Below are 26,149 nucleotides of genomic sequence, written 5' to 3' on the forward strand. Positions count from 1 at the left end.
GCTATCCCAGCCGGCGCTGTCCCAGCCGTGCTGACCTCTTCCTGCTCATATTTGCAGTGATCATCCCGGAACTCGTGCTGCCCAGCCAGACGGTGGCCTATGTCCAGGTGAGTCGCCAGCTCCAGTCGTGCCAGTCACAGGACTAAGGCCTTCGGGGCTTTCACCAGCCCCTCAGGTGTCTCAGCCCTGGATCTGATGGGCTCAGAACCGGTGGACACAAAGCCTGAGCTGTGCAGTGCTGGCCCAGTCGATGTGCCTCCCTTCCGCTAATTGTTCAATTTAGTATTCATAAAAATTTCATGACCAGAAACGCCATTTGTAAGCTAGATTTCCTGACGACGCCAGAATTCTCGAGTGCGATCGAGAACCCATAGCCAACTGTAAATTAAAAGGGTTTCTTCTGCTTAAATAGCTTCCTGAGCACAATTATAGCAATGCTTTCAATTTGTTATGGTGATGGATGTCAGCTGTGACTAGAGGGTGGCTAGGCCATGTGGGGTGAGGCCCTGGGGCTGGAGCTGTCTTGCTTCTCTGGGATTAAGTTTCCTATGTGTGTGTGTTTCGAGACAGGGTCTGACTTTGTAGCCTTGGCTATTTTGGATCTCACTATGTAGAACAGGCTTGCCTCAAATCTGCCTGCCTCTGCTTCTGTGGTACTGAGATTAAAGGCATGAGCCACCGTGCCCAGCTCAGTTTCCCTCTTTGATAAGAGGCTGGTGGCTCCCGACTAGCGCTACATAGATGATGTACCCCAGGCTCGGAAAGGTGTGGCCCTTCCCATGCAGAGCTGAGGGTGTCCTCAGAACAGTGCTTCTCTTGGGACAACAATTTTTCCTTCTAGGTTCTTTCAAAATTTAACACAGAGTGGGGGGGATGGGGAGCAGGAGTAGGGGAGGGAGAGGGAACTGGGATTGGTATGTAAAATTTAAAAAAATAGTTAAAAAAAATAAAAAACCACAGTTAATCTCCAGTCCTCAGTCAACTGTTTCCCAATGTCCTGATTTAGTCATGATTTTGAATTGTTTTCTTTTGTATGTGTGTGTGTGTATGTGCAGGTACACATGTGTAGGTGGGTGTACATGCTTGTTTATGTGTGTGGTGGGTATGAATGTGTGTATATATGTGTGTGTATGTATCTGTGTATACGCACATTTGCGTATATGTTATGGGTAGTGTGCATGTATACATGTGTGTGTATACATATATGTGTATCTGTGTATATAAACATATGGATGTATGTGATATGGGTAGTATGTATGTGTGTGCTAAGAACAATGTAGGGCATTGTTCCTTGGAGCTTTTTTTTTTTTTGAGATAGGATTCTGAGTAGCCTAGAGCTTGCCTAGTAGGTTGACAGGCCCCAGGGATGCACCTGCCCCCACCTCCCCAGTGCTGGGATTACAAGCACATTCCATGGTATCTGGTCTGTTATGAGGAATTCTGGTTCACAAAAGCAGGCCAGGCCTTGTGCCTGCATGGCGAGCGATTTACTGACTGAATCGCTTCTTGGTCGAACTGGTGTTTTTTAAAAACTAACTCCTTTTCATGTCCTGAAGCCCAGCTGTTCACCCTGAGCTTGAAGCCCTATGGACCTATTGCATTTGTGTGTGTGTGTGTGTGAGAGAGAGAGAGACAGGGTTTCTCTGTGTAACAGTCTTGGCTGACCTCGAACTCATAGGGATCTACCTGCCTCTGCCTTCTGAGTGCAGGGAATAAAGGCGTGCGCCACCACACCCAGCTCTCTGTTGCTTTCTTTTTAAAGGCATTAGAATGCTTGTCCCTCTTCTTTGTATAGTTTTGGTCCACCTGGGAATGTAGGCTCCTCTTAATCGTCCCCCAAAGGAGGGCTTTAAAGAGGATCTACACTACAGGCACTCAGAAGCTGAGCCTGGCTGTGTTTGGGAGTGGGTGATGCGTGGCACTTGGGTAGAGGAGAGTGAGGCAGGTTCCAGTATAGGACGACTTTGGGTGGTGAGCTGTTATATTGGGGTGCATGAGAAGGTCTTTGGGCGCATGTGGATGTACAGTGAACTTTGTCTTTTAAAAGCCTAGCCATGTGTGGTGTAGACTTCTGTAGTCCCAGCACTTCTGAGGCAGAGGCAGGAGGATCACAGAAAGTTCAAGGCCATTCTGGCTTAAATAGTAGTTCCAGGACAGCTAGGACTATGATAGTGAGACCCTATTAAAAAATACAAAATCATGTGCTTTGAGTGGAGGCTGTGACTTCCGGTCACAGTGGGAATGGAGAGGCCTTTCCCAGCCTTACTCTGACATTCACTCTTGCTCCCAGGCCAGAGATGAGGACTCACAAGACAATAAGATCATCGACTTCTCCATCCCGAGTGCAGAGTTTGTCTCTAAGAACGGGGCCACCAGCCCTGTCCAGGTCTTTCAGATTACCCGCTCAGTGGAAGCAGACATGTACACCGGCAACATCCAGTAATGTGGTGTTGAATACCTGGATGGGTCGGGTGGGGAGGAGTGGGAAGCACAGCCTCAGGCCGGGTCTCCATCCTCGTGTACGGGTAGATTTCCAGAGAGCGTGAGGACCCATGCTGGGTTACAGAATGAAGCTGTGTGTCTTGCCATCTCTCACAGGCTGGTGACCAACCTTGATCCCACTCTCCAAGGCACATACCAGGTGACAGTTCAGGCTGAGGACAAGCCTGCTGTGGGTCCTGCACTGAAAGCCCAGACCACTCTGAATGTAAGTATCATTCCTGCCTCCAGCCCCTGGTGTTATCGGCTAGTCCCGTGTTTTTCTTTCTTTCTTTTTTTTTTGGTTATTATATTTTGTTGTTTTAAGACAGGGTCTTACTAATGTAGTTCTAGCCCCTATATAGACAAGGCTGGCCTTGAACTCACAGAGATCCATCTACCTCTGTCTCCCAAGTTCTGAGAGTAAAGGCATGTTTTGTTGAATTTTTATGCAGAATGTCTGTCATTGTGAGGTGGACCTGTAATCCGTCGCTTGGGGACAAAAGCAGGAGGAACTTGAATTTGAGGCCAGCCTGGGTTATATAGCTAGACCTGGTCTCAAAACAAATTATAAACCACACACACACACACACACACACAAGGACTTCTAAGCAATGGGGACTTTACTGTTCTCATCCACACATCAGCATCAAGAACAACTGGCATGCACACGGAAAGGAAATTCTCGGCATATCTGAGCTATGTGAAAGACTGCCCGAGCCCTCGGACATCCAGCAGCACTGCTCCTAGACCCAGGCTCTCCTTATTCTTGTTGGGAAATTAAACCAGCTGTGCTCTTTTAGGAAGGGTGTTTGTCAATCTCTACAAGTGTTTGCAAGACACACAGTGTTTTAGCCAGCAAGCCCCCTTCCAGGGATGTTCCTGCAGACACAGGATGGTACCTCAGTGTACAGGAGAGCCCCCAGTGGTGAGGAAGTCAGAAGTGGGCAGGGTATGTGAGACAGCCACATGGACCGCCACACAGACACTGGAACATGTAGAGTGATGAGGAGAGATGCCCCAGAGAGACTGAGAAAACAAAGACACGTAGGGACGGGGCAGCATGGCCACCAGGATTCTGAGTGTGTGGCTGAGGGAAACCCTGTACGTGTTCATGGAATTATTTATAGGCAGAAAATTCCAAGATAAAATCTCATGAAACTTTCATTGTGACAGCCTCTTTACAGTAAGACCTGGGATCTGAGGGAGAAAGAGCCTTTTCTTTGTATTTGGGTCTGAATTCGGGTTGCAGGTGAGCACTGCACACGCATGTTGTGACAGTGGCCGTGTGTCCTGAGAAACGCGTGCTGTGGGTGATCTTGCGGTTGCCCTGTGTTTCTGATGTCCCCTCTCCATACCCCCTTCTACCCTCCTCTAGCTCTTCACTGTGGACCAGAGCTACCGTGTGAGGTTACAGTTCTCCACCAACAGGGATGAAGTGGGTGCCCACGTGGAGGAGATTAAGGCGTAGGTCTGGGAAGTACAAGAAGGGGCTATGGGAAGAACCCTAAGGGGCTAGCCCTGGAGAACTAGAGGAAGCAGCCCTCTACCCTGTTCCTGACCCATACTTGAACTTGTCCCTATCTTCGATGCTGTGCCTGTACCCCAGAAGCCCATGCTCAGTCAAAGGTGGAATAGGGCGTGAACAAAACTGCCATGCGCGGTTGTGAAAGCCCTGCCCTGGAGAAGAACGAGGGTCCCAGAAGAAAGGGTTTCCATTTCTAGCTTGGGCAGAGCTGTCAGTTCTTTAGTGAACACAGCCTTCCCTCCGTATGACTTATGATTCCACTGGCATAGGCCTGGCCACTCCTGGGCTAAGGCCCCACTCCACGTATCTGTGATACCGGCATCTTTTGTAGGGCTCTTGTCCAGGCGACCAGGACCACTGTCTACGTTGTGACGATCCAGAACATAGACTCTGTGACTCGGTGAGTATCCCCAGGCCCAGTGGCTGGGCTGAGGCAAGGTGGCTGGAGAGGGTGTGGTGTCCCTAGGATGTTCATGTGTCTATTCCAGGGCCCAAGTCCAGTCCTACCTTGATGCCTACTTTGTCTTCTCCAATGGGACAGCCCTGACACTTAGCGAGCTGAATATGTGAGTGGAGCTGTCTGGGAGGGTGGGCAGGAGAAGCAGAACAAGAAGCCCCCAGGGGAGGTCAGTGACCCTTGGGCTCTGTGGCAGGATGATCCGGAGAGACCAGGATTCTCTGACGCAGCTGCTGAAACAGGGACTGGTGGTGGTGGTGAGTGCGGCAGACCGAGGTCGTGGGTGGGGGAGGGACATAGATCCCACAGCCTCCTCACCCTCCCTCTTCTGCAGAGCTCCCAGGAGAGCCAGGAGTCTGATCAGCCCAAGCTGCTCACCAGTGTCATCATAGGCCTGGGGGTGGCTTTGGTGCTTGTCCTGGTGATTTTGATCACTGCCCTCGTGTGTGTGCGGAAGAGGTATGGTTTGCATTTCTCCCCTGTCCCCAGCTCTCTCCTCGCCCAGATACCCAATGTATGTGGGATGGGTAGAAAGAACTTGGGGTCGGGCATCAGGGGCATGTGCAAGACTGTGGGCGAGCCGCCTTCCCATCCTAGGCCTGTCTCCTTGCCGGCAGAATGGGTTTGGTGCTAGATTCTTTCATGACTAGAAATGTTGAGCACTTCAAACCATTGCCATTTCCCCTTCCCAGAACACAACTGGTAGCGTCCCCCGAGTCTCACTCTGGGTGTCACTGCTGGCTGCCTATGTGGCCCTTTGAGAACGCATCGCCTTTACTGGGATTCTGCCCCCTACAAAATGCAGCTAAAATTATCACCAGCTAGGGTCCTTGTGAAGCCACAGTCCAAGGGCCTCCCTAGGCAGCAGGTGAGCAGGTGGCCAATGTGACTTCCTCCTGGTTCAACAGTTACCAGCGGAAGCTTCAAGCTATGAAGGCTGGCAAGGAGGCCCGGAAGACACCAATAGAAGCAATGACTTCAACTGCTGCTAACATCCCTGGCACTAACATGTTCAACACTGAACGGTGAGCAGAAGTCAAAGGGGAGCAAAGACTTTGTAAGATGACTGAAGGCCACAGCTGCTTGACCAAACTTTCTCCCCAGAGCCAACCCGATGCTGGACCTTCCCACCAAGGATCTGGGATTGGAGTACCTCTCCTCCGGTGACTTGGACAACGTCAGGTGAACAGCACCTCTCACTACCAGACTAGCTGTTGGTAGCAGGACATAAGTGGTGATGAGGATAATAGTGATAGTGGTCGTCATGGTGATAACGGCAATGGTGGGGAGGGCAAGGGTGTGGATGCTGGTGCTGATGATGGTGATAGTGGTAGTGATGGTAGTGGTATAGGCGGTGATGCTGGTAGGAATGTTGGTGGTGATGGTGATGCTTATGATGCTGGTGGCAAGGCCACGGATTGGGAAGGCTGGGTCAGTTTAACAGTCTAAGTTCTATCACTTCTCCCATAGCCTCAATTCCCTAGACAAAAACGCTGTGGACTTGGACACGGATAGCAAGGAAATCAAGGTAAGGTGTGGAATGAGGTGGTACCTGGGGCTTCTGACTTGAGACTCTTCTCTGAAGGGGTGGAATCTGGGATGAACGAGACCCAGTCCCTGGTCTTCCCTAATCTGCTCTTTGGTGAGATGCTTCTTGCTTTTGGCTCTCAGTTCTTTTCATCTGCAAATGGTCACTGAAACATTAACTCTGCAAGGCTGATGTAGGGGTTAAATCAGAGCCAGCATGTGGTGTAAAGGTACAGCACTTGATGAGGCTCCGGTTCCATCTCCAGCAGCACCACCAAACAAACAAACAAGCAAACAAACAAAACAACACAACAAAAACCTGAACCAACAAAAAAGAGAAGGAAAAAACAGGCACAAAGCATGTAGTCAGAAACCGGTTCTGCCTATTTTTGATCTCTATACAAATGCTAGTAGAAATCTGGACATGAACAAAGGTACCAAAGGAGAGAAGAGCAGCTCATCACTGACTAAATGGCAACAGCACTTCTTGTTAACTAGATTAGTTGGCTAGTTAGTTAGTTAGTAGATGAGATCAAGAACTCAGTTTGGAATCGTCTGGGGAACTCTAAAACAATTGTGATGCTGAGGTCAGTTCATATTCTGATCCTGATGGCCCATGGTGGGACAGGGTGGGACAGGGCAAGGACATGCGGTCAAAGATCCCCAGAGGATTCTAGTTTCTTGACGAAGCCTTGTTTTGCGACAGGGTCTTATGGTGTAGCCTAAGACCAACCTCAAACTTTCCATCCTCCTGCTCCAGTCTCTTGAGTGGTGGATTACAATACATGTTGTCTTATCTGACTCTTAGGGCAATCCCAATGTCCAGGTAGAACGGAGAATGCCTGGAACTGGTCAGTGACGTCGGGAGGGGCTCTCTAGAGGAGCAGACTGGAGCAGAAGTCCCTGGAGCCCATTAACAGCACTAGTTCATTTCTTGGAAAGAAGTAGTGTTTGCCTTGCCACACCCCCTTCCCCACGGGCCCAGCCTGCCCATGCTGCAGCCCTTAGTCTCCCTGAGGACTCTTCTCCTCTCTTTCTTTCTCCTTTCTTTCTTTCCTTCTTTCCTCCTTTCTTCCTTTCTTCCTTCCTTCCTTCCCTTCCCTTCCCCTTCCTTCCTTCCTTCCTTCCTTCCTTCCTTCCTTCCTTCCTTCCTTCCTTCCTTCTTTCTTTCTTTCTTTCTTTCTTTCTTTCTTTCTTTCTTTCTTTCTTTCTTACTTTCTGTGTAGCCTTGGCTCTCCTAGAACTCACTCTGTAGACCAGGCTGGCCTAGAACTCGGAGATCTGCCTGCCTTTGCCTCCCAAGTCCTGGGATTAAAGGCATGCGCCACCACTGCCCGGCGAGTACTAATTTCTTAGTTAGATCGGGTCAACCAAAGCTTCTCTTGGGTTTGTACAGGGATCCAAATGCATCATGATGAAAAGTCCAGCAGAGAGACTTCCAGATGGGCTCCCAAGAATGGGGATCATGGACAGGAAGCCAGTCAGCCCCTGTGTGTGGCCCATCTCAGTGTGAAGGTGGTTTGAGGCAAAAACTTAAATGAACTTCTCTGCCAGAATTGAAGCAAAAATGTCCAAGGCCCTGAGGAGGGCACTGTGGACTCCCCTCCAAGAGTGGAGTTAGGGGCTCCTGATTGACATGTGGGCTGGAAAGAACAGGACTTCCAAGAGAAGAGTCTGGAGAGAGGGTGTGACTAGCTAGGGGACAGAGGTTTTTTTTCTTTTTCTTGCAATCCTTGAGTGCCATGACCCATAAGGGTTCTGTAAACACTGTGTACAAGGTGTGAGCAACCAAGAGATCATCCGATCCCCCTGCCAATCAAGCAGCACGGACACAGATCTGCTTGGGGAGTGCTGTCTGGCGTAAGGCCAGGCTGCCTGCGGTAAATCAGATCAGAAGTCAAGACTGCTGGCTTAGGCGCCAGGTTACGTTATCTGGTGCTGTGCTGGTCGCTTTGGACTCAAGGTCTGTAAGCACAGACTGACTAATGTCTCTGCGGCTCTTGGCTGCTCCACTGTTTCCCAGGGATGGTGACATCTCCAGGCTGAAAAAAGCCCTTTTAGAATCTAGGCAAAGGCAGGGGTGACTTGGGGTTCTGGCCTTGTGGAGGCAGGGCGTGGAGGCTGCAGCAGAGTAACCTGGCTCAGGGGCTGCACCCTCCCATAGGAAAGTGTATATCTGAGGAGGAATGAGGGACTGGTGGGCTGAGTGACGTCACATGGGGAGACAAGAGGAAGGATGGCAGAGATGCGTTAGTGCCATGACAAGGTACAGCCGTAACCCTGGGTGACGCTTCCGAAAAGACAGGAGATGGCAAACTCAAGCAGAATTTAGTGTTGTACCGTGGACATCCGTAAGAATGGGTGACCAGTTCCTGCACTGCGTCTTCTTAGCTAGGGCGATGCCCAGCGCCTGGCTTCCTCAGCAGGCTGTCTGTGGCTCTATCAGGGAACTGATGGACCTTGTCCAACACATGGCCTGCTCTGGGGTTGGTGGCAGGAACTGTGACCAAGTTGCTCTTTGGTCTAGGACAGGGAGGAATGCTAGAACATTGCTCTGTTGGGGTTAGGCAAAGGCCAAAGGTGACTCCCTAGGCCCACCCCGCCTGTACCACTCCTGGCCATGGCTGTCTCTGATATACAGCAAGGAGACAGAGGCCCCAACAGGAGCGAGCCTAAGGAATGAGGGTGGGAACCTCCAGGCAAGGAGCCATCTGGTGACAAGTGTGAAAGCCCACTGGTTGTCCTAGGGTCTGGGGAGAGAACCCCATCTTCACCCTTCCCTCCTTGTCTCTCCAGAAGCCGCTTCCACACAACTCGCCTGAACCAGACCCAGAGCCCCTGAGTGCAGTGCTGTCTGGAAGGCCGGTGAGCACAGGTAGACAACAGAAGAGAGATCTGTCCTTCACCAACCCTGGCCTGGACACCGTAGACCTGTGATGGAGACCTTCATTCTTCGAGTGCAATCTGTATTGTCTGCTTTCCCCTAAATATAATATATGATCTTTCAATCATAGACAAGAGTTGGGGAGAGGTTTTATTACCAATGTATACTGTGACAGTTAGTAGCCAAAAACTGAGGCTCGAGGGAAAGGGACCAGGGCGCTGGGTGGTTACAAGGAACCTGGGGCTCACTGCATTGTGAGGGGGAAAGGTGGCAGATAAGAGAGGGACCTTCAAAAGACAGTTGCGGATGTCAAACGAGCTCTCCATCCTGTCCCCGATACCCAAGACCAGCTGTCACCCAGACACCCAGTGGCCTGAGACCTTCTAGAAGCCTTACCTTGGGTCCCACGTAAGACCCTCTGACCTTTCTGTGACTCTCCCTTCTCAGCTGAGCCCCAGGGCTCTCCTAGCCTTTGGCCTCTATGGGGAATGTGCATAGTGACTGGGTAGGAGGGGAAACAGGGCTAGGGGGTCTAGGTGGGGAGAGATAGGAGTAGGGTTAGGACTACCAACAGCATGCAAGAGACACCCTGGCCGTGGAGCCAGCACCATGTGGAGACCCCTCACTGCTCAGACTCACGCCCCCCCTCCCCCGCCCCAGCCTCCCATTCAGAGTCTGATTTTCTGGTGGCCTCGCACCAGACCTAGCACACGCGAAGGAACACTTGGAGATCTGCATGCTACCTTTCCCAGTTCTAGGGTCCTGGGCCCACTGGAGGCCTCAAAGCACCAGTCTGGCCATCTCAGGAGCCTGCCTCAGCTCTAGGGTGGAGGGATGGGAGCAGGCACCTGTGCTCTCCCGGTACTACCTGAGGGAGTGGAGCGAAAGGCTGTGAGGGCACCGGGGTGGGATTGTCAAGGGCCGGATGTGTGGGCTCGTGGCCACGAAGAGACTGGGAAAGGGGGTTTCGTCAGTGTTTGGGAAGGGGGAGACTGGAAAAGAAGCCCCTAAAGGCTGCCCACTCCTCGGAGGCCTGAACGCGCGGGGTTGGGGGTGGGGCGTAGCTCTCAAGGGCTTGCTATCTAGAAGGGAGCCTGAGAAGGTTGGAAATCCGGGCCTACAAAATGGGGACCGATCACTCGGCCGTGGGTCCCGCCCGCGAGCAGCATCGCGGCCGGCGCACACTCTGCAGCAGCGCGCGGAAGAGGCCGGGCGGGCGCTTGGCGGCGCCCTCCGCGGGCGCGGTGCGCACGGAGCCTGCACGGCCTGGGCCCGCGCGGACGGCGGGCGGCGGCGCCGGCGCCCCTTGGCGGCCGTGCTCCTCTATCTGGCGCTCCAGATGCTTCTGGATGGCCATGCCCAGCACCTCCACTTCCATGGAGGCACCGTACACCTCCCACGTCATGCCCTTCTCGTCCCAGCTCACGTCGCGCACCGGCTCGGCCGCCTCCTGGGGTGCCATGGCGGCCGCCAACACCGACCCGGGCCGGACCCGCACCTCCGGGAAGGCGGGCGGCGCAGTGGGCGGTGCCGCGGTCTGCGGAGTCATGGGCCCGGTGGCCACCGAGCGCGTCTCGGCGGCTCCCAGCGACACCTGCAGGCCCGCGTCCCGGCGCGACGGTGGCCCGGGCGAGGGGCTGGGCGCGCGCGGTGCCGCCTGGAAGCTGAAGGCCGGGCCGGCCGCGCCGTCCTGCGGGGACATGGGGCTCACCGCCACCGAGACGCAGGACTGAGTGCCGGCCTGCGTGCCCGCGTCCTCGCGGGGCGGTGGCGCTCCCGCGTCCCACGACGGTGCCTTTGTGAAGTTGTCGCGAGTCCGTGGCCCTGGCGGGGGCGCTGCACCCTCCGCGCGGGGGCTCTTCTGAGCCGCAGCTGCCGCTAGGTCTTTCTGGCTGGTGCTGGCACAGGGCGCTGGCTCTGGAAGGACCCCGCTGCTCGGGGCATCTCCTAGAGGCTGGACTGAACTGCAGGCTGTACCATCGGATGGCCTGACAGGGGATTTGGCTTTTTCCACAGGCAGAGGGGCGGTCTCAGCCGAGGTTTGAGAATCTGCTTTTCTAGGAGATGGAGATGCGGAGTCAGCCTTCCCTAGGGACACAGGTTCCACAGACGCAGGGGGGTCGACTTTTCCCGGGGGATCCATCTTCCCAGACACCTGTGGCTGCTCTTTTTGCAAAGTTGGCACCTCCACCTTTCCCGGGGATGTGGCACCTGGAAGCTGGGTTACCACCTTGACCCCAGACTTGGGCTCAGCACTCCCTGAGGCCCTGGTGGAGTTCACAGGATTCCTCTTTTCTGGAGCTTTCGCCTCTGGATTGCCTTCTGCTCTTTCCAAGGCCATGAGATCCACCTTTCCTGGGGACACCATAGCTAATTTTCCTGAAGCCATTGGGACCACTTTTCCTAACGTCGTGGAATCCGCTTCTTCAGAGAGAACAGTTTCTGCCTTTCCCTGGCTTGCAGAGCCCACCTTGCCGGAAGTGAGGGAACCAGCCTTCTCTGAGGCTGTGGGACTTGCCTTCTCCAAGAACTGTGAGTCTCCTTTCCCCTCAGTCGCTGTCTCAGCTTTTGCAGCAGACAGGGATCCCAACGTCCCCAGAGACTTGACATCTCCTGAACTTGAAGACACAGGGTCTGTCTTTCCTGAAGACTCGGGATTCCCTTTCTGAGATGTTTGTATGTTTCCTGTGACTGTTGTGTGATCCGCCCTTCTAGAAGACTTTGTCTCCTCTCTTCCTGAGGATAGAGTTTCTGTCTTCACCAACGACACGCGTTCTGCCTGCCCAGAAGACAAGAGTTCTGGTTTCACTGGGGACACAAGTTCCGCATTTCTTAAGGAAACTGGGTCCGCACTGCCTGAAGGTCCTGGACTGTTCACAGATGCCAGATCTGTCTTTGCAGGAAGCACACCTCCCGGCTGTCCAGCGGATACTGCTTCTATTATTCTCGTGGACACAGGCCCACCCTCTCCTGAGGAGGGAGGGTCTACATTTCCAAGAAACCGAGGAGGGTCCTCTTTTGCTGAGGACAAAGTTTCTGTATTTCCCACAGCTGCAGGATCCGCCATCCCCAAACATACAGGATTCACCTTTTTGGTCCCAGGAGTCACTGTTCCTGAGGATACAAGTTCTGTCTTGCTCGATGATCCTGGAGTTATCTTTCCCGAGAATCCAGGATCTGCCTTTTTAGTGGATGCAGGATCTGCCTTTTCTGGGGGATCCATATCTTTTTTCCCCAAAGACACAAGATCTCCCTTTCCTGTAGATCCAGGGTGCTCTCTTCTGGAATATGTGGGATCCTCCTTTCTTGGCTCCACTTTGCCTGATGATATAGGCTCTCCCTTTCTTACAGATACAGGGTCTTCCCCTCCTGGAGATGCTGTATCCACCATACTGAAGCACATTGGATCTACTCTTCCCAGGGACCCAGAATCCTCCTTCCTTGGAGTTGCACAATCCATCCTTCCAACAGTTCCGGGCTCCCCCTTTCCACAGATTGCAGGCTCTGCCTTTCCCATCAACACGGATTCTTCCTTCCTCAAGGACCCAGCCTCTTCCCTTCCTGTGGGAGTAGAATCTGCCTGCTTCAAGGAGTTGGAATCCATCTTTTCCAAGAACACAGGATTTCTGTTCTCTGGGGACATAGGAGCAGCTTCTGCTGAGGGCACAGGCTCTGGCTTCCCAAACAAAGCTGTTTCAGAGGCTCCTGAGATCAAGGCTCCATGTCCTCTCACTGTCTCTGGGAGAGGGTTGCAGGGAGGAGAGGAGCAGGCTAAGTTCCCAGCGGGGCTCTCAGAGCAGGAGGCCCCTTCCCCAGCCCCACTGGGACCGCTGTGTCTGGAGTCCATGCCTAGGCTTTGGTCAAGGGTATGCTTTGGGGGTGCAGGGATGGCCTTTGGGGAGGAGCAGCAGTCCCTCATGACCGGGCCCCCAGTGCCCAGGCTCCCATCCTGTGGGAAGCAGAGGGGTTTGGGGGGGCTGGAATCCTTCTGAAGCAGTTGGAGCCAGGTTGGTCTTCAGTACTGATCATCTACCCTCACGGGCATGTTTGAGCTCAGGACAGCTGTCTGCTTCTGAAATAGAGTGAACAGACTCAGGCTTAGGAAACACTCCGGGGGGAACGACTCAGCCATGTCCAGGCCGCTCCCCGGATTCTCTGTCCCTGTCTGGTTCTCTCATAGAGAAGCCTCAGCTAAAACTATGAACCCAATCCTATCACTCCCTGCACGCTCACACCCAACAACTATCTAAGAAGCCAGTGCTCCCAGCACTCAGGATACCATGACAGGAGAATTTCTAGCATGAGGCCAAACTGGGCTACACAGTAAGACCAAGCCTCGAGACAGACAGACAAACTGACCCTTCACAGCTTGACCAATCTGACTTTTCAACTTCACCACAGTTTCCCCGCCTTCGCCAGCATTATCTCACACAATGTGCTTCCCAAAGGGAGGCGCTTGTTCTCAAGGCCAATGGCTGAAAACTTTTGATGTCCCTGGGCCAGATGGGTCATTTCAACGAGGGAAGCAAGCTGCATACAAAACAAGGCAGGGGTAGCGTAACTGGCAACTTGCAGAGCGCATGGCTTTCCGAAGGGGGACCAAATGCTGTCCTGGAGACTTGAAACCTGGGAACTCTAGCTCTGGTGCCGTAGGAAAACGAGAAATCCAGACTTTGATGTAAAATATGCTAACGAATTCAAGATTTAAATAAAAACCCCAAACACTATGTGGGCCAAAGAAAACATGTCTGTAGGCCACCAGTTTATGTCTGTGTAGGGGAGCTGTGAATGGCCTGTCAAGGAAAGGACACAGTCATGTGCTTTCAAAGACTGCTCTGAGGTGGTGTGGCAGTTGCGCTAGAAGGAGAAAGGAGCTGGCCAAGAACCACGACGAAGCCAGTCCGTTTCTCATTCAAGTGGTCTGCCTCATTCTCATAGCCCTGTCTACGCAATGAGCCCTGGACAACCACAGCAAGGGATCTCGGTGGGAGACAGGGCACTGAAGGACCTTCCTTCAGGCAGAAATGAGGTCTGAAGAACTGGTGGAAGGCAATTGGCTGTAGTGAACGATGGTGGGCGTGGTCTGCAGAGTACTGGGTAAGGTGGAGGATTGTTGGGCTGGAGGTCAGAGGAGAGAGGAAACTGTTCGGGATTAGACCCGTTTGTGATGCTTGAGGAGCATCTGGGAAGAGGGGCCAGCAGGCAGATAGATGGACCTAGGAGAAACCGCCATTACCCATGCAGCAGTCAGAATGAGCAGAGTTGTGATGGCTCCTTACCTGCCCCCAGACCATTTTACCCACGGTCAGACCAGACTCTCTAGAGCAGCAGTTCTCAACCAGTGGGTCGCAACCCCTTCAGGTTGCATTCAGCTATCCTGTATATCAGATATTTACATTATGATTCATAAAAGTAGTATAGTTATGAAGCAGCAATGAAATAATTTCATGGTTGGGGTCACCAAACATGAGGCACTGTATTTGAGGGTCACGGCATTAGGAAGGTTGAGGACCACTGCTCTAGAGCTTCTCTTGGCTTTCAGAGGCCATGAACCACCTGTCAGCAAAATACAATGAATCTGCCTTCAAAACGTATCCAAACCTGGCTGCCATCCTGGGCCCCATGCTTCAACACTCTGCACCTGGATTACCCTTACTTTACCTTCCCCTATCCAGTTCATTCTTAAAAGCTGCGGAAAGGATCTTAAACCCCAGGCAGATCACATCCTTCTGCTCAGAACCGCTCAGCATCTCCCCAGCTGATGTGAACAAGCAGCAGATACAGTAACTCCGGAGACCCTGCATCTGCTGGTTCTGTTGTCTCTGGTCCATCCTCCTCGCATTCCCCCTCCCCCCAGCGTCTCTGTGTGTGATTTTAGCTTCAGTGGGCTACTGCATGGTTTCTTAAATAGCACCCAATGCCCTCAGGGCCTTTCCACCGCCGTTTCACTCCAGGTCCTGTATGGTTTACTCTCTGAGGTCTTTCCTGATCTATCCTGTATAAACTAGCCATCCCCAACGCCGATGTCATGCTCCATTCACTGTGTCTCTATATAGACAGTCTCACTGTGTACACTGTGTGCCTGGCTTGGAACTCTCTATGTAGACCAGGCTAGCCTCAAATTCTCAGAACTCTGTCTACCTTTTCCTCCTCAGTGCTGGGGTTAAAGGGACCACACCCAGTTTTGTTTTCCTGAATTTTTAAAATCCAAAATACTTGTTCATTGAATGCTAGCTCCACGGGCTGGCACAGCCGTAATCCCAGTGTTTGACAACAAAAGCAGGAGCCTGAATTTGAGGTCAGCCAGGGCTACACTGCAAGACCTGGTTTCAAAACAAATCATAACACACACATACACACACACACACACACACACACTCACACACTCACACAAGAACTTCTAAGCAATGGGGACTTTACTGTTCTCATCCACACATCAGCATCAAGAACAACTGGCATGCACACGGAAAGGAAATTCTCAGCATATCTGAGCAATGTGAAAGACTGCCCGAGCCTTCGGACATCCAGCAGCACTGCTCCCAGACCCAGGCTCTCCTTATTCTTGTTGGGAAATTAAACCAGCTGTGCTCTTTTAGGAAGGGTGTTTGTCAATCTCTACAAGTGTTTACAAGGCACACAGTGTTTTAGCCAGCAAGCCCCCTTCCAGGGATGTTCCTGCAGACACAGGATGGTACCTCAGTGTACAGGAGAGCCCCCAGTGGTGAGGAAGTCAGAAGTGGGCAGGGTGTGTGATACAGCCACATGGACCGCCACATAGACACTGGAACATGTAGAGTGATGAGGAGAGATGCCCTAGAGAGACTGAGAAAACAAAGACACGTAGGGACGGGGCAGCATGGCCACCAGGATTCTGAGCGTGTGGCCGAGGGAAACCATGTGTGTGCTCATAGGATTATTATTTTTTAAAGGTTTATTTATTATGCATACAACATTCTGCCTCCATATATGCCTCCAAGCCAGAAGAGGGCACCAGATCTCATTATAGATGGCTGTGAGCCCCCATGTGGTTGCTGGGAATTGAACTCAGGACCTCTGGAAAAACAGCCAGTCAGTGCTCTTAACCTCTGAGCCATCTCTCCAGTCCCCTCATGGGATTATTTATAGGCAGAAAATTCCAAGATAAAATCTCATGAAGCTTTCATTATGACGGCCTCTTTACAGTAAGACCCAGGATCTGAGGGTGAAAGAGCCTTTCTTTGTATTTGGGTCTGAATTTGGGTTGCAGGTGAGTACTACATGCGTGCTGTGACAGTGGACATGTGTCCTGAGAAACGCGTGCTATGGGTGATCTTGTGGTTGCTTAAATATCACAATGTGTACTTAGTACAACCCTAAACGGTGTGAGTCAGCAACTCTCTGTGGCCTCTGGATGCAATCAGGAGACTCAGTAAATTTGAGATGATACTGGTAATCTAGCATACCATCTATAGTTAATGAAAATGCTTAATTTAAATTATGTGCAGGTGTTTCTCTGCATATACGTATATGTGCATGTTTGCAGAAACCCAGGAGACCAGAGGCCTCCCCCTGGAACTGGAATTACAGGTGATTGTAATACGGATGCTGGGAACCGAACAGGGGTTCTTTGCAGGCATGCTTAGTGTTCTTAACTGGCAATCCATCTCTCCAGCCCTATATTAACTTAAAAAATAAACAGAAGGAGTTCACCCTATAAAAAAAGTCAGGAGTTGTGGATGTAGCTCGGTGGATTGTCTAGACAGCTAGAGTGATTGCCTAGCGTGTGCAGGGCCCTGGGTTCCTTCCCCCCAAACCACAAGAAAACCACCAACTAACAGTTAAACTATAGGTTCATTGTCAGGTCATCATCCTGGGCGCTGCACACTTTCTGTGTCTACAGGGTTGGCAGCACGAACAGGTGAGGAGCACTTTGTGCGGAACTTGAGGAGGCGATGGGAGCTCTCACTCCGTTCTGCATGGCTGCACAGTTTAGAAAGAACAGGAAAGTGAGAGAAACCTCTACTGGCTCTGAGTGAGGAAGTCATCTCCCTAGTGCGTGTCTGAGCCCAAACAGTCACCTCCCTTCTTTGTTGGTATTTATCTTCTATAACTTACTCTCACAGCCAAGCAACACACATACAGAATACACACACACACACACACACACACACACACACACACCAGAAAGAGAGAGAGAGAGAGAGAGAGAGAGAGAGAGAGAGAGAGAGAGAGCTATGGAGCTGTGCACAACCATGGCTTGGCATTCCCTCCTGTCTCAGCTTCCGCACACCCTCTGCTGTGAGAATCTTTTCCTCCTAGACTGACTGTGTCATTAACATTTTGGTTCTCAGCTTAAATGTTCCCTCCTCCAGGAAGCCTTCTTTGCCCACCAGCTTCCTCCGGAGTCTCATGGTCTCTTCCTATACCACCTTCTCAGGTTTCTATCACTCTGCATGTGCCCATTTTTTTTTTTTGTTGTTGTTGTTATTGTCGTTGTTGTTTTTCCTTGAGACAGTCTTTCTCTGTAGCTTTGAAGCCTGCCCTGGAACTCACTCTGTAGTCCAGGCTGGCTTGGAACTCACAGACATCCACCTGTCTCTGCCTCCCGAGTGCTGGGATTAAAGGTGTGTGCCAACACCGCTCGGCTGCATGTGTCCATTTAACCTGAGTCCCTGACTGAACTTCAGGTTCCTGCTGGGTCCTAAGTGTTCACCATTGGATTCCCTAAATTTCAAATCTGAGGCTTGGGGTGATGGTAGTCACCCCAGGGATGGACACACAGGAGGGCAGTCTTTCTGAGGACTATAGGGTCCTCGGTTTTGGAGAGCTGAACTGGATGCCTTTTTAATTTATGGGGGGTGTGGTTGAAGTTTTGGATCTGGATTCCATCAGCATAAAAACGAGGGTATGGAAGAACCCTAGCCTGCAGGGACAGGCAGGCATCGGACATGAGCGGCATGAATGAATCCGTCTTCGTTTACTTTGCCCACCAATAGTGATATTGGAATAGAGCAAAGGAGATGACTAAAGATCCCGAAGCAAGAGACACCCCAATACTCTCGAGTGAAGGAGCCTAGAAGGAATCATGGTGGGGGCCATGACAAAAATACTGGACCCTAGAAAGCGGTAGCAGCACCCAGTTCCAGCCTCTGCGGCAAATGGGGACACACCCACTAATGCAACACTTACTGGACACCTATGCAAATTCCATGTGCTGGGGATAAGCCATGTAGAATGTGTGGTCCCTGACCTCCAGATACGGGAAAGGATGAGGAAAGGGTAATAAGCTAGTAGTAAATAAATGATGTCATTTCTGATACGCGATGTTGTGAGGACAAAGGAGCGGGCAGCTGGTCTGGACACGTGGTCAAGAAGGCCGCTCTGAGGAGGTTAACATCTGAGCCAGCCATGAGAAGGCCAGAGAAGCTAGAGTAGAGCTGGTATCAGAGAGGGAAGGGATGGGAGGGACAGGCCGTGGGGGAGTGGTGGGTACTATCCTAAGAGTACTGAGCAAACACTGCTGTGTTTTAAACAGGAAGTGTGTGTGTCTGTGTGTGTGACTGTTTTGTGGCCAAGTCCTTAATTCACTGAGCAAAGTCACACATATGGATTTTTTTTTTATATTTTAAATATTGGCTCATTTTTCACATACCACGAAGGTCAAACCAAACAATTGTTCCGGTCGATTTTGTGACCCATCCTGTCCTTGGGATTGTGGGAAGGAATATTATAAACCCGAGTGATTGGGCAGGTGGCCAAGAGAAAGTACCCGGATTCCAGTGAGGACCCAGGTCTGTTTGCCATGCTTCCCTGTTTCCTCCTTTCGAACACAGAAATTTAACAACTGCCCAGCATTTACACAGGGAGGGACGTACAGCCGCAAGGGTCAGAAAAGGCTAAAGGAGTGGTTCCTTGGCCCCTACTACCTCTTAATTCACACCGGTAATCCAGCCCATCCTAGGGGTCTCCCCACAGCAGTCCCTGCCTCCTGTGTGTGGCCTGGGCAGAAAGTGCAGACAGCTCATGGTTCAGCAGCTCTGAGTCTTCCTTCAGGGCCCCTCTCACTAACCCCACCACTCACACCGACTCATTGCCTCCCTCCCCACCAGGCCTGTCGTGAGAATTAGAGTAGATGAGGGGTGTGCATGGTTCTGCGCACGTTAGGGCCAGGCTGTGTAGATGGAAAGACTGTTTTTATCTACTCAGCCTGTCAGAGCCCAGCTGTGCTCCCAGGAGGGGGCGGGGGTGGGGGGCTGAGTCTGAAATGGTTGCAGCAGAGACAAAATTCAGCAAAATCTGGCGTTAGGACATGCTTGTTTGGCTTACAATGCTAACAAATTATTTTTTAAGTCAGTGTATGTGTGTGTGTGTGTGTGTGTGTGTGTGTGTCTTTGTGTTTGTCTGTGTGTCTCTGTGTGTATATATGTGTCCGTGTGTGTTTGTGTGTGCATGTGTCTGTGTGTGTGTTTATGTGTGTGTGTCTGTGTGTGTCTCTGTGTGTTTGTGTTTATGTGTCTGTGCGTGTATGTCTGTGTGTCTGTGTGTGTCTCTATGTGTGTGCCTGTATGTGTATATATGTGTCTGTGCGTGTATGTCTGTATGTCTGTGTGTGTATGTGTGTATGTATGTCTATATGTATGTCTCTGTGTCTCTGTGTGTATGTCTGTGTGTGTGTGCATATGTACCAAAGGTCAACCTTGGATCTTATTCCTTGGGAACTGTCCACCTTGTTTTGGGGGCAGGATCTCTCACTGGAACTTGGGACTCACCCATCAGGCAGGCTAGCTGGCCAGTGAGGCTCAGGGACCTTTCTGTCTCTGGTTCTCCAGAGCTTTTTTATGTGGGTGGAGGGGATCAAACCTCTCTAGCACCTTAAGTCAATTTTAAATAAAGGAGCAAAGGCGTCAATATCTAAACATTGATAGAGTCCATGTGGAAATCCAATGTCCAGGTTTATTCTGGCAAACTAAAATTTGGCAAGCTGAGCACGCTTCCTGCAGAGCAAGGGCCAGCTGGAGCCGAGAAGAGTGTCCTGAAGGAGGCGAGTCGCCACAATCCCCACCCTCCCAGTGGTGTCCTGGATACCAACTGTCCGTCGCCACTCATCTCTGGTCATCAGATCCTCATGTGTGTTACCTTCCTGCCCTGCAGCGTCTAAGTTTTCACACCTTACTCACATGCCAATAAAAGCAGGAAGTGACTCTGCCCAAGTGCTTATGGAGCCCACACACCTGTCCGGTCTCCAAGAAGGAAGCGGGAAGTCCAGCAGGCAGGCAGGGCCAGGTGTTAGTATGCCCTGCTGCAAAGCCAGGAAGAGGCTGGCGTCCCAGTTCCCAGCTCTAGGTTCTCAGCTTCTGAGGTGGGACTGGGCCCAGTACAGGGGACAGAGAGCTTGTCTAGGGGTGGCTCAAGCCCCAACCTAGTCACTAAATTGTCCTGTGACTTTGTGTGGGTTTTCCCACTCTGGGAGCCTCAGTCTCCCATTCCAATGGCCAGAGACAAATCCCAAAGGATCTGCTGCTTACAGGTCTGGGGAATCCTTCCTGGCTTGAGAGGAAGTCTCAGTAGCTTCCAGTCACTACTCCAAGGCAGCCCAGGCCTGGAGCCCCACATCCTCTCTCTCCACCCTTCCACTAGAAACCATCTCCATTCCTATCCTACCGCATGCTCAGCCCTGGACCCAGAACCCCCAGGCTCATTTTACCACGTAGACTCCATGACAACCTCCCAACGGGGACCCTTATCATCCCATGCCACAGATGAGGACCCTGAAGTCAGGAGGAAGACTGGGGTTCAAAGCCTGGATTCTTCACAGTCTATCAATCAACATCTGGACACTAAGCTAGGCTCTTTTCTCTCTCTCTCTCTCTCTCTCTCTCTCTCTCTCTCTCTCTCTGTGTGTGTGTGTGTGTGTGTGTGTGAATGTGGGGATTCTCACACACACATGGAAGTCAGAGGACCACCTCAGGAGTCAGTCCTTCACTACCAAGGTCTTCCTGTTGTACACCTTCAGCTTCTAGGGATCCTCCTCTCCCCTCTCACAGCCGGAGCGCTGAGGTTAGGCTTTGGATGGGTTCTGGAGGGCTGAACTCAGGTCTAAACACTGGCTCCTAAAGTCTCTTTCTTTTTGACCTAGGCCAAAGATCTTTCAAATCCTATGGACTTCATAGGCAATAGAACCAGAAAGCATCGTAGAACAAGTCAATGTCTCTGCATCCACACACATACCTTTGGGAACATGCACACCTCATGGACACACGGCTGCATATTTGGACTGGACATAAGGAGGTGTGTGATTCATATAGGTAGCAGGCTGAAATGACCGTGTAGGCGAATGGGGGTGTGTGTCAACTCATCTGGTATGCAAATGAGCAAGTGGACTGTTTGTAGAGAGGTTGCACCAGTTCACGCCAATCCGGGCCAGGACCTGGTCCTGTGTCCCAGTCCATCTACCCTGTAAGCACAGCATGGCCTGTGCTTTTATGCCTTGTGGGGACCACTGGGACCCTGTGGGTGTGGGCATCTGCCATTATGTGGCCTTACAGTTTCACCTTGGGAGAGCTAGCCTGAGGGTATGCATAGGCCCTCGTGTTTGGGCTATCCTGGGACTGCAGAAGTGTGGCTAGCTTGGCTCTTCCTTTCTCTCTAGGATTTCTTCCCAGTCTGGAGTCATCTCTACACCCCCAGCCAGGACCAGAGCTGCCAGGCACCTGCAAGCATCTCCTGCTATGGCAACAAGACTGACAAAGGCTTGTGTATGTCTGTGAGTGTGACTGAAAATCCCGGTCTTCTGCCACTTGTCCCCTCATCTAGTGTCCTCACAGCGACAAGCTACCACAGGTGATGGAGTCTATAACAAAAGACCTTCTCTGAGAGACATGCCCCACACCATCTGTCCGTTTGTCCATCCACCAATCCACAGAAGGGCAAGAATGGACGTTCAAGGGTGTGCAGACTTGTGCTAGTGTGGGCTGAAGAAGAGCGGTAAGCTAAGAGACAAAGCGAGTGTGTGTGAAAGGGTCACAGCCTATTCCAGGGTGTAGGGTGTAGAAGGGGCATAAGCACAAGCTGGCCAGAGCAGGGCGGCTGGGTGTCGATTAGAGTATTGCTGACTTGATCCAGGATGGGTGCTGTGACTGCGTAACCCCACTGGGTGTCCTGGGTGGGTGTACAGGTGGCCGGGTGTGTGAATCTGATGGGATGGCCAAGGGCCATGTTTGTGTGTGTGTGTGTGTACCTGTGGCCTCGTCTAAAGATGAGGTTCCCAGGCATGATCGCGGTGTGCGACCACGTCCAGGAGTGTGTGCCACACTGGGTGTGTGACGGGTGGGATGAATCAATGAGAGCAGCCCCTCCCCCCGGTGGCGGGAATCACCCCCTCCTGCACCGCGGTGCGGAACAAAGCGGCGGGCCGCGGGGCTGGACGCGGGGCGGACTGCCCACACCACAGGCCGGGGCAGTGCACCGGGGCCCCGCCCCACCGCGTCCCGCCCCGCCGCCCCCGCCCCGCAGCCCGAGCCCCGCGCGGTCCAGGACCCTGGACAGCGATCTCAGTCCGCGCGCCCAGCCGCCCCACGCGCGCCCGCCGCTTACCCGCGCCGGCTCCTCGCAGCTCTGGTTCCCGCCGCGCAGACCACCCCGGTGCTCCCGGCCGCGCTGGCGGGCGGACCCGACTCCGCGCTGTCCCCGGTCGGCTGGGCGCCCCGCCCCGGGCATGCGCGCTGGGCGCACCCGAGAGCCGGGAGGGGGCGCCGCGGGGGCGCGCGAGGGCCGGCAGACGCCGCCCGGGCCCAGGGGGCCGCGCGCCCGCCTGCCGCTCAGCTGGGAGCACCGCGGGAGCACTGGCGGCGGCGACCCCGGTACCCAGGTCGTCCCGATCTGCCAGCTGCCTAGGCAAGGAGATTTCCCGCTTCCCCCTCGGCCGCACTTCCGGCCTCTGCGCCCTCCGCCCCGCCCCCGGCCCTTTGTTTCGCTGCTGCCCACGCTCCCGCGAGTGGCCGCCCTGAGCTGGGAGGATCCCTGCTTCCTTCCCGCAGCATCCTCCCACCCTCTGGTCAGGGTAAGCCCGGTCCTCCCCCTGGATGCCCTCCAACAATTTATCTCACCTCGTTGAGCCTCAGTTTCTAGGTCTGTAAAATGGGACTAGCATTAAATCACCTTAGAGTGGGGTGGAATAAAACGTTCCTGGAATCGATGTCCAGGGCTTCCACTTTAGTCTGTAGAAGGCGTGAGGACTCACTGCCCATTTTCCTCTACATTTGAGCAGAGGAGTGGGACCCTTCCACTTCCACCACTCACATGAGGACTCTGTCTTGCAAGTGACCAGAGATCCTTGTGCTTGAATTGTGGAAAAACCCCTGCTAAAATAATAACGAAGGCAAATTAAACTTTTAGGCAGGGACACAGAGCTAAAATTTGGTTTATAGATGTCAATAACTTTCGTGTCCGGTCACTCAGGAGCAAGGGAATACTCTATCCAGAGTTTCCAAATACAGATAAATTTCTTGTTTGTGGCCAGACTGTTCTAAGTCGAATTGCAAATTTATACAGGTCACTCCCCGCAGCCTCACACTTTGGCTTATGTCTTAGGAGCCACTTCTTATCTGATCACCAACTTAAAATAATAAAATCTAGATGGCAAGTGAGGATTTAAAATTCACAGGAAAGCCTAGGGTTAGGAACGCTGCCTCTAACCTGCACTCAGGAGTTTAGGCAAGTCGATAAGCCTGCGCTCCGAGCCAGCCTGGGCTACAAAGTGAGTCCTAGACCAGCCTTGGAAAGACTTATCTAGTAAAATAGAGAGACTCTGTTTCCAAAAATCTCAAAACAATGAAATTCAGATGCAGATCTCTTCATCGGAATAAAAACGGAGCGCGGGTCCACTTTCAGGACCACGGACAGCGCAGAGTCGCTCTCTCTTGTTATTGGTGCTGAAAATGGTTCTCCAACTGCTCACGAGGGTACTTAATTAGCTTCAGAATTTACAAACCCTGTTTCGCATTCATCATCTCCTCTTGCACCGTCCGCCCCTTCAAGGTGAGCGTTATTGGCTTTGTGACAGAGGAAGCAACCGAGACTTAGGAGGTCCAGGAGACGCCGAAAGTGGCAAGAGCCGGCTTTGAGTTACAACATTCTCCCCAGAGGCAGAACGGCGCTGGAGCAGAACCAAGTATATTGAGAAGGCTGTGGTGGTGTTTCAGGTGAGGAAAGGGATCTGGAAGCCTTTTCTGGGATCGATACTAGGCCACCCTTACCTTGTGGGGAGGGAGAGAATCAACTGGCCTTAGTCATGAGGTGAATGTTGACAGAGGATCTTGTTGGTCCTCTGAGATTTCACCTTGTGGGTGAAGAACACATACTGTATGCGTGTTGGGGAAAGGGGGTGCTTGTGGGATGACCACCCTAAGTTATGAGTCCAGAGTTGAACTCTAACACTGCCACAGCTGGAGACACCCCGACGGAGCGCTGACAGCCATGGAAGTGGGAAGGACGCCAGCATATGGAGGGAGTGTTTTAAATAAGCAAGCAAGCATTAGAACCCTAGTACCTTCCAAGAAAACACCAGGCTGCTCTGAAAATGGGAGGAAAGAAGGGCAGTGAGCAAGGAGACAGCGTTCGTAGGAAGTCTGCACCCTGAGAAACAGAAGAGACATGGAGGCACACTTCTGTAATTCCAGCACTCAGGGGAGGGGAGAGAGGACCAGAAATTCATGGTCAGCTTGGACTCCATAAGATCCTGTCATAGAAAGGGGAAAAGGAAAGGAAGAAAGAACAAAAATTAATGTGGTAACTTCCACAGAGGCAGAGGAGGTTGGGATGGGAGGGGCCGGGATAGAAGGAAAGGGAAAGATGCCAGCGGGGTGGGGGGCAGGAGTCTGGAAGGAGGGATGAGATGCAGATCCTGGGGATGTCTCTGAGAGCCTGGGGTGAAGATGAAAGGCATGTGGCTGGCCTGTGAGGTGCTAGGACACCAGCAGGGGGTGAGAAGGTGACCCGGGGAGGGGACACAGCCAACACAAGGTTATGAAGACAGCAGCCACAATGGAGCTTAGATCTGCAGGGAAGTCTTAGAAAGTGGAGTAAGTGTGCACCAGGATTCCTCTGGCCAAGGACAAAGAACCCGGAGAATGCATAGGACAACACTTGGCAGATGTTCCTTAGGGACTGTCCCTGGGTTATTCATGCTGCTGTGGTCTCTTCCTAGGCATCTTCCTATGCCAAGTGGTTCCAGCAGTCTGGGTACTTCTCTTTGATAAAGACTTGGGTAGTAGATTGTTGAGAGTCCTCTTGGTGGGCGCATCTGAAGGGTAAGGTCAGAACTCTGGCTGTGCCTGCTATGAGGTCATGACTGAGGCCTCTTTCCATAGGTCCTCTGCTGAACCTCATTACGGCTTTTGTTCCAAAGAGACTTGCTAATAAAATCGCGTTTTAAAATTTCTGGGCAGCGAAGCACTTGCTAGAGCAGATGAGAAACAGAAAATGGGTAAGAAAGCAGCTTCTGCATGCTCAGTGTTGGCATTGCCAGGTGCTAGCTTCGAGGTGTCTGAACCTCATGGCACTGTATGTAACACTAGGCTTCCAGAGGTCCACACGTGCCCGGCATAGTGTAGCCTTTGTGTATCTCACCACTGCTAATGGCGAGTCTCACACAGATGTCCTTTCTTGTTGTGGTACCCATATTTTCCTTAGGGGACTATTTCTGCACCCATCTATGGGGCAGGTGGTGACCCAGATCTGGCCAGCCACTATCTAGTAATTCATTTTGGGGAGAGGGTGAAGCAGGGGACCAAACACGGGGCAAGTGGCTCTTTTACTTTTCTGTAATTTTAGGTGAGGCTAGACTGACGACATGCCTATTTGGAGTTATATGTGTCATGCCTACTAGGAGCATTCTGGAGAGTTATATGTGTCCTTTTATGGAGAATCTACCAGGGCCTGAAACTTGGTCTCACCTTATAATAAACCTACATGGTCACCTACACCCATGTGGTATCTGTGTATGTGCATGTATCCATGTGTTTGTGCCTCAGGTTGGACTGTGGCTGGGGAGCCATACACAGTCGCATGCACCAGAAGATAAACAAGCGCCTGCCGCTCCTTGGCGGGTGCCCAGGCTGGGGGTGGAATAAACAATCCCAGTGACTTTCTGAAAAGAGAGCGTGTGTGGCAACAGGCACCATGGAGACAAGCAGACTGTATCAGAGCAGAGAAGCAGCCAGCTCCCAATGCCGCTCTGAGTGCCTGTACGCACATGCTCACAAGCAACACAATGTGTATCTCATGTTCTCCCTCCCTC

General features: G+C 52.2%; 3 protein-coding genes across 4 annotated transcripts in view; 2 read left to right on the top strand and 1 right to left on the bottom strand.

The window, feature by feature from the left end:
- Positions 1-9,008, top strand: part of Cdhr2 (cadherin related family member 2) — a 34,920-nt gene extending 25,912 nt beyond the window's left edge. For both annotated transcript variants that reach the window (XM_087896609.1, XM_087896610.1), the window contains 12 exons: positions 58-107; positions 2,291-2,439; positions 2,599-2,707; positions 3,857-3,945; positions 4,338-4,406; positions 4,495-4,572; positions 4,660-4,720; positions 4,798-4,922; positions 5,372-5,488; positions 5,568-5,645; positions 5,934-5,991; positions 8,787-9,008. In XM_087896609.1, the coding sequence (XP_087752735.1) occupies positions 58-107; positions 2,291-2,439; positions 2,599-2,707; positions 3,857-3,945; positions 4,338-4,406; positions 4,495-4,572; positions 4,660-4,720; positions 4,798-4,922; positions 5,372-5,488; positions 5,568-5,645; positions 5,934-5,991; positions 8,787-8,927 (1,124 nt within the window). In that variant the 3' untranslated portion in view covers positions 8,928-9,008. The remainder of the gene's footprint in view (positions 1-57; positions 108-2,290; positions 2,440-2,598; positions 2,708-3,856; positions 3,946-4,337; positions 4,407-4,494; positions 4,573-4,659; positions 4,721-4,797; positions 4,923-5,371; positions 5,489-5,567; positions 5,646-5,933; positions 5,992-8,786) is intronic.
- Positions 9,009-9,011: 3 nt separating this feature from the next.
- Positions 9,012-22,537, bottom strand: Gprin1 (G protein regulated inducer of neurite outgrowth 1). The gene is made up of 2 exons (XM_085699559.2): positions 22,447-22,537; positions 9,012-12,946 (listed from the first exon to the last, which is right to left on the bottom strand). Exon 2 carries the CDS (start codon positions 12,791-12,793, stop codon positions 10,010-10,012), a length of 2,784 nt encoding a protein of 927 aa, XP_085555685.2. The 5' UTR covers positions 12,794-12,946; positions 22,447-22,537; the 3' UTR covers positions 9,012-10,009.
- Positions 22,124-25,834, top strand: LOC146892096 (uncharacterized). The gene is made up of 3 exons (XM_085699560.2): positions 22,124-22,912; positions 23,890-24,053; positions 25,684-25,834. Exons 1-2 carry the CDS (start codon positions 22,124-22,126, stop codon positions 23,932-23,934), a joined length of 834 nt encoding a protein of 277 aa, XP_085555686.2. The 3' UTR covers positions 23,935-24,053; positions 25,684-25,834.
- The last annotated feature ends 315 nt before the right edge of the window (positions 25,835-26,149 follow it).

Source organism: Myodes glareolus, chromosome 14 (genome assembly GCF_982192425.1).
Source record: "Myodes glareolus chromosome 14, mMyoGla1.1, whole genome shotgun sequence".
Taxonomy (NCBI): Eukaryota; Metazoa; Chordata; class Mammalia; order Rodentia; family Cricetidae; genus Myodes; species Myodes glareolus.